Raw genomic sequence first — 12,681 nt, forward strand, 5'->3', positions numbered from 1 at the left:
GCAAGGTATGAGGGGCCCAAATTTGCCACATTCTCTACCAGTCCTTAGGTGGATTTTTCATTATAGTCATTCTACCAGGTGTGAAGTGGTCTCTCTTTGGGGTTTTAATTTGCATTTCCCTGATGGCTAATGATGTTGAGCATCTTATGAAGTGCTATTGGCTATTTGCATATCTTCTTTGGAAGAATGTCTATTCAAATCCTTTATCATTTTAAAAACTGGGTTGTCTTTTTTAATGTTGAATTGTAAAAGTTCTTCCTATATTCTGAAAAGAAGTCCCTTATTAGACATATGACTTGTACACATTTTCTCCCATTCTGTAGGCTGTCTGTTCACTTTCTTAATTGTGTGTGTTCTCACATTTAGGTGGTTAATCCATTTTGAATCAATTTCTTTTGGTACATGGTGTAAGTGTCCAACTTCACTCTTTTTGCATGAGGCTATCCAGTTGTCCCAGCACCATTTGTAGAAAAGACTATTTGTTTCCCATTGAATGGTCTTGGCACTGTTGACAATCAGGTGGCCATAAATAGATGGGTTTATTTCTGAACTCTCAATTCTGTTCCATTGATATATGCATATGCCTATCCCTTGCTAGTGCTATACTGTGCTCTACAGTAAGAATTTAGAACAGAAAGTGTGAATCTTCTTTGTTCTTTTCAAAACTGTTTTGGTTGTTGTGGGTCCCATGAGTTTCCATATGAATTTTAGGATCAGCTTGTCAATATCTACAAAAATGCCAGCTGGGATTCTGATAGAAATTGTGGTGAAACTATGAGTCATGCTAGGTTAACATTTAAGATTTTTGATCCATGAACATGGAATAGTTTTCCCACTTATTTAACCCTTCTTTAATTTCTTTCAATGATATTTTATAGTTTTCAGAATGTTTTGCATTTCTTTTATTTTTTAAGTATTTTATTCTTTTTGATGCTATTATAAAGAGAATTATTTTCAGATTTTTCATTAATAGTGTATAGAAATGTTGACTTTTGTACATCGATCTTGAATCCTGAAATGTTGCTGAACTTAATTATATGTTCTAATAGGTTTTTAGTGGATTTCTTAAGATTTTTCTATCTAAAAATCCTGTCATTTGTGAATACAATTTTACTTCTTTTCCAATTTGGATGCATTTCATTTCATTTTCTGGCATTAGAGACAAACTGCAAACCAACAAATAAAAGAAAAACATCAGAGCAATAATGTCACAGTTGTACAGAAATAAACTATGATATGACAGTGACCTGAGTAGCTACTTTAGATTGAGACATGGAAATGCCTCCTGGTGGAACTAAGAGCTAACCTCAAATCTGAATTATAAAAAAAAAGCCTTCTAGACAGTGAGAACAGCTAATGTGAAGAGACTGAAAGGTGGGAATGAGCTTACATATTGGAGGAACAGGTGAGCTAATGTGACTGGACTGTACTAAGCAGGAGGGAAAGGAGGTCTGAGAGGCAGCCAGGGGCTGGGCCATGTAGGACTTTGTAAGCCCACACCACGGAGGTTGGATTTTATTCTAGGTTTGATGAAGTGCTACGAGAATGTTAGCAGGGGAGCGATGTGATCTGATTCACATTTCAAAATCACTACAGTTGCTTTGTGGATAACAGAGGTTGGAGTGGAAGCTGGGGAATCCCTTGGGAGACGTTTGCAGCACTTCATGTAAAAGATACTGACTTGGGCGGTGCTAATGGCGATGGAGAGAAGCAAAAAGATGTACAGGCTATGATGATGAACTGGATGTGGGGGGTGAAGGGAAGAGAGGAATAAGAAGTAATTTCTAGATTTCGGTTTGTGCACTGGGGAGGCAATAGTACCATTTCCTGAACTGTGGAAGACTGGACTTGAACAAGCAGGGAGCTGTGGGGCTGTTGGCTCTGTTTTGATTATGCTAAGCTGCAGACACGTATTGGTGTTTCAAGTACAAATGCCAAGTAGGCGTTGGATACAGAAGACTGAAAGAAACGACAGGAAGTGAGCTAGGGTCACCAGTGAGCCAGGAGAGACTGACTGTTTCAGGCAATCCAAGGCATATTATTTCAAGAAGCTGTTGGAATGTGCGGATAGGCCCAGACCCCAATCCCTGTGTGGGTTACTTTACTCTCTGAACTTACTTCTCCACCCATAAAATGAGAATACTGGATTTGGGGGCGGGGAGGGGTGGGTATTGTGAGACCTTCCTGGGGAGATGGAATGATTCAGATCAAAGGATGTTTCAAACTACTTTTGTCATTAACATTTATTTCAATTAAAGAAATGTGAATTCAGAATTAATGTAAGGTCAAACCTCAAAGTATTTGGCAAAAGAAATACTATTAAAAGTCTGAATAAAATGTTTGTGGTACTTGTGTTATGTTCAACAGACATTAATAAAATAAAAGCACATTTTGAAGAGAACCAAATTCTGATAAATTGTGGTTTGTAAAAATCAATTCAGTGGTACAGTCTCCCTAGGGGACAAGCAAGTTGCCTTGTTACTATCAGTTAAAAATCAAAAGGGCATCTTTTCCTCGTCTGGTTCTGACTGTCACAGCACAATATAACATGTATATGCCTAAATCCTTTAAATTAGAGAATACAGTAAACTAAGCAAGACTCTGGTATTTAGCAGGGCTTACAGATTATGTGCTATAAAACATTTTCTTTTAAAAATAAAAAATGTATAGTCCATTTCAAAAATATCAATTGAGAAATATATAAACTGCAACACAAGTTTCCAAACAGAAGTTCCAAAACCTTGGCCAAGCCATATATATAACATCAAATAAAATCTAACTTAATTTATCAGCTAAAACACTCACTAAAAATAATGGTTTCTGTATGTGTTTACTAAGTATAACACTTCAATATTTCAACAAAAATTGCTGTTCTGTCATATTATCAAAGTCAGTTCTCTAAATACTTTGAAGAAATGTCAATTATAAGGCAAATCTTCATTTAAATTAGAAACAGTGCATCTTAAAGAGACCTATATATAAATAATTCCTAAATATATACTTTATGTGCTTATGGTTTGGAAAAATTTTCCCTGAGCACTCTTTCTTCTTTGTTAGAAAAATTAAAACATGATCTATAGAATTTTGATTTCTCTCGAATATATGCAGTTTTTCACCCATCAAATGCATTTGGGAATCTTTCTTCCTAGACAGCTCTAAAGCAATAAGTAATTGTAACTGCTTTAAAGGGCTATTTGAATAGCTATAGACATATGGTTGGGTTTTAGAACCCTGAGAACGGTATAATGGGTATCTCAGACAACCTAAATGATTTACTATCCTAAAACTATCAATGGTTATTTTAACAAATTCAGGATGGCACTAGCCTCACAGAGAAAGAGTCAATAATCAGTAATTCCAGCTCAGATGACCAATAGGTAAGCATTAAAAAACAAAAGAAAAAAAAATTGGATTGACATTGTGCTTTCCATGGGATAACACTGAAAGCATTTAACCCTTCTGCCCAACACAAGACATACCTCACCATGACACTTTATTTAATACAGTCTTGAGATCCATCCCTCCTTAATACTCATGCAAACTTAAAATCAGCATCACTGAGAATTTCATCACACAAACTGCAGTGCTCAACGCTACCCCACAATTCACAGGAGACATGCCAAAGTCGGTGCACATGCATGGTACCACTACCAGGTGTGTTCGCCTAATTTTTTAAGGTCTTAAGAGATCTTAGCTACTCAAGAGTTTAGGCCTCTTCTCTTTCAAATAAATAAATGAATATTAGGAATCTAAACTAATTTGTAAATACTAATTTTCTATATAGCCTAGCATCACACTAAAAGAAAATTAGATAAGAATTTCATATTTACAATTAGATTTCATAAGACCTAATTATATGCTTCCCTTAGCATTCTGATTTATGATGTTTGCAAGAATAATTAATAAATAACTTAAAACATTTAGAAGTCATCGTTCTGAAGATCTCCAAGAGGTGAGCAATTTCGGATGTCCGGAGGTGTGTCTGCTGCCTCTGTAGTTACACGCTAAGGTGCTTTATGCAGGACGCCCTGGACCAAAACGGCTTTTCGACCTACATTTTTTAAACAGGAAAGAAGGTCAGAAGTGCTTCTCAAACAATAGAAAGTTACTGCTGCTTAGGTTATGCTTGCTTGACAGTATTGAAGATTAAGAAACTTTATGTAGCTCCCTAATCCCTTTTTAAAAACCCTTGGAATGAGATTCGGATTTTTTGTTTTGGGGAGATAATATGGCACCTGGATTGTATGTTAACGGATCTGGAGCAGTGTCCCATGATCGAACGCTTTAATGTTCTTCACAGTGAAACAAATGAACATTTTCATTAAGTGGGATAAATAAAAACTACAAATAAGAACATAGTAGTTCAGTTTAGGTTTGAACTGACAGATATAAAAAAATCTTGTGGTTTTCTGAGCTTTCTGGATTTCTGCATTGCAGATAAGGCTTTGGATCTGTAGTATTAATGATCAAATCTCAGTTACTGTTAATCTTTAAAAGAAAAAGTGTGACATAAAATAACACAGGGCCCACAAGTTAGATCTTTTAAAGAGAAATAAAATAAAATAAGGAATGAGAAAGACTTCAATGATTTATATAAAGTAATAATATATAACTCATAAACAGTATAAAATTCTGCTAATTCACAGTAACACTATTACTTACATTTTTATCAGCAGTTGGGTCAGAACAGAACTGAATCAATCAACAGAATACTTATAAGAACTATTCTTTCCTTAAATTTTGTGCTTATGACCTTTTAAAGTCTTAACTTTTAAGTTAAAATCTGGTTCTTATTAATGTCTTGGTCTAATCCTTGAAGCAAAACAAAACTCAAATTATGTGCTTCTAGTGTCATATAATTTTCCCTAAAATAAAATAAAATAAAAATCCCTTCAAAGCCAATGGCGCTCTGAATTCTCTGATGCCGACTTACCTTGTGTTTTTCTCAGAGCTTCCCTGGCGTACACTGACTGGCACTGTGGCCTTGATTTGTGCTTCAAGCCTGGAATAAATACCTCCTGCAAACTGCAGAGTAAAGGGACAAAATTTAGACATTATCTTTACAGAATCAACAGAAGCTGTGCTTTATTAAAACGGCATTGCTTTTGCCCTAGCCGGTTTGGCTCAATGGATAGAGACCGTTGGCCTGCGGAATGAAGGGTCCCTGGTTCGATTCCGGTCAAGAGCACATATCCAGATTGTGGGCTCGATCCCCAGCAGAGGGTGTGCAGAAGGCAGCCCATCAATGATTCTCTCTCATCACTGATATTTCTCTCTCCCTCTCCCTTCCTCTCTGAAATAAATAAAAATGTATATATTTTTAAAAAGGTATTACTTTTTAACTTAAAAGTAACTTTATTTTGAAAAATTCAGGCTGACTTATAGTTTACATACATTAACATTCACCTTTTCTTAGTAAACATTTTGTTTTGATAGATGCATACAGCTGTGAACCATTGTTACAACGGAGACAGAATTGTTCCTTCACCCCAAGAAAATCCCCTTGAGCCTCTTTTAAGTCAACTAATTTGACACTAGCAATTCTTGGAACCACCCATCTGTTTTATGACCCTATGGTTTTGCATTTTTCTAGAACATTATATAAATAGAATGATACAATCTGTAGACTTTTGCATCTGGCTTCTTTCATTTAGCATGATGTATATGAGATGCATTTATGTTGTTGAATTCAGTAGTTTGTTATAGAACTTAACAAACTGTTTTCCAAAGCGATCATTCCTTTTGCATCCCTATTTGGTATATTTAAGGGTTCCAGCTGATCCACATTCTTGCCAGCATGTGTTTTTTTTTTTTTAAATATATTTTATTGATTTTTTACAGAGAGGAAGGGAGAGAGATAGAGAGCTAGAAACATCGATGAGAGAGAAACATCGACCAGCTGCCTCCTGCACATCTCCCACTGGGGATATGCCCGCAACCCAGGTACATGCCCTTGACCGGAATCGAACCCGGGACCTTTCAGTCCGCAAGCCGACGCTCTATCCACTGAGCCAAACCGGTTTCGGCAGCCAGCATGTTTTTAAAAAAATCTCAAGATATTCTAATTGGTGTACAGTGATGTATCATTGAGGTTTTAATTTACATTTCCCTAATGACGAAATCTGTTGCATCTCACCTGGCTGGTGTGGCTAAGTGGTTGAGCATCTACTGAAGAACCAGGAAGTCGCAGGTTCGATTATCTGTCAGGGCACATGCCCAGGCTGCAGGCTCCATCCCCAGTAGGGGATGTGGAGGAGGCAGCTAATCAATGATTCTCTCTCATCACTGATGTTTCTATCTCTCTCTCTCCCTTCCTCTCTGAAATCAATAAAAATATATTTTTAAAATCTGCTCAATCTTTTTGTGTGCTTATTTGCCACCTGTAACCTTCTTTTAAGAAGTGTATGGTTAATCTTTTGACCATTTCTTTTAATGGATTGTTTATTTTATTTTTGAGTTTTGAGAGTTATATATTCTGGATACAAATCCTTTACCAGATAAATGTTTTACACATATTTTGTTCAAAGCTTATGACTTGTCTTTTCATTTTCTTATTAGTGTCTTTCAAAAAGAAGAAATTTTACATTTTGATGAAGTCCAATTTGTTAATTTTTTTTCTTTTATGGGTCATGTTTTTGGTGTGGTAGCTAACATATACATGATTTGCCTAATCCAGGTCACAAAAATTTCTTGCCTATGTTTTCTCTTAGAAGTTTTATACGGAAGTAAATTTTTAAATAAAAAAGGAGCAAGTCCTAGATTGTTTGACTCAGTGTCGGCCTGTGGACTGAAAGGTCCCAGGTTTGATTCCAGTCAAGGTTATACGCCCAGGTTGCGAGCTCGATCCCTGGTAGGGAGCGTCCAGGAGGCAGCTAAACAATGATTCTCTCTCATCATTGATGTTTCTCTCTCTCTCTCCCTCTCCCTTCCTCTCTGAAATCGATAAAAATAAAAAAAAAATAAAAAAAAAATTGCATGAGTAATTATAACTAAACATTACCAATACTGTGGTAATACATAATGTTATGGTTAATATATAATTCTAGTTAAGAACATAGGTATTTCTAGTCATCATTTTCAGCAAGATAATATCTTATTTTAGAGATAACATCTAAGCACTGAAAGCAGAGTTGATCAAATCAGCAACTTCTTAAAAGTCACGCTCTGGATAGTCAGCATCTGGTCAGCAATGCATTGTTAGCCTCTGTTGGTGTGACATCACACATCCAGTGACAATGCACTTTATTATATGTGTTATAGAGGACCTATGAACCACAGACAAAAAGTGGTAGCAGAAAACTTTTATGTGAATGAATTGGCTAACTGGTATAGAATATAAAAATATTTAAATCATTCTCTTAAAATTATTTCTAAAACATCTTTATATTCCTCATGATGAACAGAAAGTAGGAAGGCATATCTAAGCAAGCATAGGGCACTAGTTCATAATTCTTACTTCTTTTGATTCCTTTGACTTGACTCGGTCCAGATCACCCAATCTCATCTTTATAAGGTGCCCTGTAATCTCAGACATCCGTCGCTGATCTGAAGGTAAAAAATAATAAACCTTACTTTTTATAAGGGTGATTTATAACTTTTATTTCTTAAAAAAGATTGCAATCAAGTGTTTATGAAAATGTTTTACAGAATACCTACAGCCTAATTATCATTGAAGAATTTTAGACTACAAGTGGAAAATAGCTCAAACATGGATAATTTTCATGTTTTTAAGATTACTATAAATCAGCCTAAACCATATTCTGTCATCTTTAAAGTGAAAGTAGTGAGCAAAAGTCAGTCTGAGAGACCTTAAAACCATACACGTGCATAAAATAGAGGGCAGTCTAGTAATGAAACTCTGGTTGATGTCTAAGGAATGTTTTAATTCTGAGCCTTATTCCAGTTGAAACCTTTAAAGCTATTCAGCATACTTCATAACATAAAAGATTCCTATTATTGTTATTTATACCTAACTTGCATATTACACAAGTAATAAAACTTACCATCTTCTCTTTGTGCATCCTGGTTGAATCTCAAGGATCTTGTGACATCCCACTTATTCTTCTGCATACTCACACTAGTGAAAAGTTAAACCAAAGTCAGCACTGGTGCTTTCAGAGTGAATATTTGACTGGATTCAGGAGCAATACTCACAGGAAAGGAGACACATCTCTAGAAGTTGTCTAAAAAAAAAGTAGACAACAGTAAAGCCCAATTAGAACATATTGACTGATTAGTGCTATAGTAATAAAAGTTTATATTTAATGAGTGCAAAATACTGTACCAAGAGCATTACAAGTATTTCATTTAAGCCTTACAACAACCATGTGAGACAGATGTTATTATTATCCTATATAATAAAAGCCTAGGTGGCATCGTGCATGTCATCACAAGATGGCCACCGCAATGTTGTCACAAGATGGCTGCCAGAAGATGGTCACCACAGGATGGCTGGCAGGGGAGGGCAGTTGGGGGCCATCAGACCTGCAGGGGAGGGCAGTTGGGGGCAAGATCAGGCCTGCAGGGGAGGGCAGTTGGGAGCAATCAGGCCAGCAGGGGAGGGCAGTTGGGGGCGATCAGGCCAGCAGGGGAGGGTGGGTTGGGGCGATCGGGCTGGCAGGGGAGCAGTTAGGGGCCGATCAGGCAGGCAGGCAGGCAAGTGGTTAGAAGCCAGTAGTCCTGGATTGTGAGAGGGATGTCCGACTCCTGGTTTAGGCCCGATCTCCTGGAGATCGAGCCTAAACCGGCAGTCAGACATCCCCCAAGGGGTCCCAGATTGGAAAGGGTGCAGGCCAGGCTGAAGGTCACCCCCCCTCCCCGCATGAATTTCATGCACAGGCCTCTAGTCTCTATAATAAAACAGGTTTATAAAAATTAAGAATCATATCCAAAGGGAAACAAACCTGGAATTTGAACCCAGCTTTATTTGTTTGATCTGGAAGCCCCAGCTTATGCAATCTTTTATAATTCACCCATTTATGTGCCTATAGTACTTAGCACGAAGATGAATGTAAAACCCACCCAATGCAGTTGTGTGGTACTTGTCTCAACTCCAGCTTTCACACATTTTGGAATCCAGGGCTTTTCTTTTAGCCAACTGTGGTTTATACTGTCCTCTTATTCCCACCTGGCTTTTCACCCCTTTCTTTGATGACATGGGGAAATAAGAATTATTTTAAAATAACATAAAATACATGATGGGGCAAACATAGATATACAGTTGCTTGTATGGGAAACAATACAATTAATAAATAATAATACAAGAATAAACTCTGTGCTTCAGGTACTCACAACTATAAACCTATGTTTGCCCCATCCTCTATAATTTATTAAAAAAAAATTTTTTTGGAGTAACATTACGTTTATTTCCCTTTTTAAAGAACAAAAAGGTGGTCATAGTTACATAACATTTTTCTTTTTTTAAAATTCTTTATTGTTGAAAGTGTTACATATGTCTCCTTTTCCCCCCACATTGACCTCTCCCAGCTGCTCTCACCCCCCAGCACATGCCCTCACCTTCCTAGGGTCTGTGTGCATTGGTTATGCTTATATGTGTGCATACAAGTCCTTTGGTTGATCTCTTACTTTCCCCTCCCACCCTCCCCTGCCTTCCCTCTGAGGTTTGTTGGTCTGTTTGATGTTTCTGTGTCTCTGGATCTATTTTTGTTATCAGTTTATGTTGCTCATCATATTCCACAAATGACTGGCTTATTTCACTTAGCATAATGCTCTCCAGGTCCATCCGTGCTGTTGCAAATGGTAAGAGTTCTTTCTTTTATACAGCAGCGTCATATTCCATTGTGTAGCCGTACCACAGTTTTTTAATCCACTCATCTGCTGATGGGCATTTAAAATCTATTTATTTTATTTCATTTTAAAGTCTATTTATTTATTTAATTTTTTGAATAATATTGGTTCAAAATTCAAAAGTTACAAACAGCACACACGGTAAAAAGCTTTTGCCCCCAGACATTCAGTTCTACTCCTCAGAGGCAACCAATCTTATCAAGTACTTATGTAGCTTTTGAGATATATATATATATATATATATATATATATATAACATTTTAAAAATATATTTTTATTGATTTCAGAGAGGAAGAGAGAAAAACATCAGTGATGAGGGGGAATCAGTGATTGGCTGCTTCCTGCACGCCCCCTACTGGGGACCGAACCCGCAACCTTGGGCATGTGTCCTTGACCGGAATCGAACCTGGGACCCTTCAGTCCACAGGTCGACATTCTATCCAGTGAGCCAAACTGGCTAGGGCTCGAGAGATATTTTATTTACATACAATATATTCATATATATTCTTTCACCTATACTACACAAATGGTAGCACAATATACCACTCTACATGCTATTTCCTTTTTTCACCTGTCAATACATCTTAGAGGTATTTAATTAATCTCAGTCTTTATAATAATTTATTCATTTTACACTACTAGCATTCCATTATGAATATTTGCTTCTCTTCTTTTTCAGATTTCCCTGGCTATACTTGCTTATTTTTCAATATGAACTTTAGATTAGTAGTATATAATTTAGAATTACCTTCTCCAGTGCCTTTTCTTTCCTCTGACCACAGGGTGAAGACATCTGCTTTTTTGGTTGTTTAGTGAACTTCTTTGGCTTCTCCTTTTTCCCTGACAACAGAAAATTAATGTTAGGAGTATAAGTCCCATATATTTCTCCAAAGCACTTGCTACTTCCAAACAATAAAACCCTTGTGTTCACAAGGGTTTACACTAATGTTCACAACAGCATTATCCAAGAGTCAAAAACTAGAAACAACCTAAATGTTCTTGAAATGGTGACTGGATAAACAAATTATGGTATATTCACACAATAGACTACTACTCTGCAATAAAATGGGACAAACTACTAATATATGCAATATGGGTGAGTCTCAAAAACATCATAGTAAGTGAAAGCCTACTCAGAATTTCACTTACTAGTATCCGAGATGTTAGAAAAGGTAAAACATCCTGACAAAAAGCATCGTACCGTGGTTACCTGGGGCTGGGAGTGGGGCAAGGTGACTGAGTGCAAAGGGGCAGAAGGTAACTTCTTGGAGTAATGTTCTAGGTCTTGATTTTGGTGGTGGTTTATACAACCATATGCCAAAACTCATCAATGTGTACACATTTTAAATCTTATTACATGTAAATTATATCTTAATCAACTGTGAAAAAAACATACAACATAGTAGCATTTTCTTCCTTGACTAATTAGAATTAAAAAATAATTGATAAAGGACTACATTTAAAGAAAAATTATATAAAACTTGGGAATAAGACAAATGTGGATTGCAAGTTCTTTTGGTGCCTACTGGAGGACTGTTACACAGACCCACAAGGACTGTTTAATTCTCTAAGAGAATGTCCTTGTGTTTGACTTTCCCCTCTACTACTGACTAAGGGCTCAGATTCTACGAAGTTTCATGTTAACTTGCAGATTTTTGTGTTTAATAGAAATGCAAATGATTTCTATCTTGTAGAAAAGATAACCCCAATGGTCATAGGTCTATTGCATTGTAGGAAAATCTGAATCTTGAAATGCTCTTTGAACTACTTTCTCTGCTATTTCTCTCACCAGTGATTTGAAAATCTTTGACATAAGTTCATTCTCTAGTTGTATAAAATCATGTTTTTAATTTTAAAGTCACATTTTGATAACTGTTAGTCAATGTTTCATTTGAGTGCCACTTCAAATCATCTCAGGTACAATGATGTGAGTCATACATTTTGAGAAACCCATTAAAGGTTACACCTGAAATAAAAACTTGGAGGATTCTAAGAACACTGCACTGTCTTTACAATTTTATGAGTATTCTGTGTTAGTGACAAGGTTAGGAAATCTTGATGGAGCTTCCTTTATTTTCTTTCATATTATAAACCAATATGTAGATTTAGAAAGCCAAGTCCTCATCCATTGCATTAAAGCCTTCAGAATACAACCCCTTCATAGAAGTAAGGCTTGGTTTTAAATTTAGAAACCAATGTACTTCTCCAAAGAGGACATACAGATGGCCAAGAGACATATGAAAAAATGCTCCAAGTCACTAATCATCAGATAGATGCGAATTAAAACAACGATATATTACTCCACACCTGTCAGAATGGCAAACAGGTAAAAAAGAAAACTAAAATTGCTGGCAAGGATGTGGAGAAAAGGGAACCCTAGTCCGACTGGCATGGCTCAGTGGTTGAGCATTGATTTATGAGCCAGGAGGTCACGGTTCAATTCCTGGTCAGAATACATGCCCAGGTTGCGGGCTTGATCCTCAGTGTGGGGTGTGCAGGAAGTAGCGGATCAATGGTTCTCTCTCATTGATATTTCTATCACTCTCTTCCTCTCCCTTCCTCTTTGAAATCAATAAAAATACATTTAAAAAAAATTTAAAAATAAAAAGGGGGAACCCTAGTACTCTCCTGGTGGGAATGCAGATTAGTGAAGCCACTATGGAAAACAGTATGGAGTTTCTTCAAACAATAAAAATGGGACTGCCATTTGACCAGTGATCCCACTTTAGGAATAGATCCTATGAATCTGGAAACACCAATCAGAAAGAATATATGCACCGCTATGTTCATAGAAGCACTATTTATAATAGTTAAGATCAGGAAACAGCCCACGTGCCCATAAAAAAGATGTGGTACATTTACACAATAGAATAC

General features: G+C 36.6%; 1 protein-coding gene across 1 annotated transcript in view; it reads right to left on the reverse strand.

Annotated features, from left to right (window-relative positions):
* Nucleotides 1–2,232: 2,232 nt before the first annotated feature.
* SANBR (SANT and BTB domain regulator of CSR) overlaps nucleotides 2,233–12,681 on the reverse strand; it is a 54,705-nt gene continuing 44,256 nt past the window's right edge. The window contains exons 16-21 of the mRNA XM_081100609.1: nucleotides 10,556–10,647; nucleotides 8,155–8,183; nucleotides 8,004–8,077; nucleotides 7,457–7,545; nucleotides 4,934–5,025; nucleotides 2,233–4,051 (exon numbers count right to left, since the gene is read on the reverse strand). Of these exons, the coding sequence (XP_080956735.1) occupies nucleotides 4,015–4,051; nucleotides 4,934–5,025; nucleotides 7,457–7,545; nucleotides 8,004–8,077; nucleotides 8,155–8,183; nucleotides 10,556–10,647 (413 nt within the window). The 3' untranslated portion in view covers nucleotides 2,233–4,014. The remainder of the gene's footprint in view (nucleotides 4,052–4,933; nucleotides 5,026–7,456; nucleotides 7,546–8,003; nucleotides 8,078–8,154; nucleotides 8,184–10,555; nucleotides 10,648–12,681) is intronic.

The sequence above is a fragment of the Myotis nattereri genome, assembly GCF_964212035.1.
Source record: "Myotis nattereri genome assembly, chromosome: 10".
NCBI classification, from domain to species: Eukaryota; Metazoa; Chordata; class Mammalia; order Chiroptera; family Vespertilionidae; genus Myotis; species Myotis nattereri.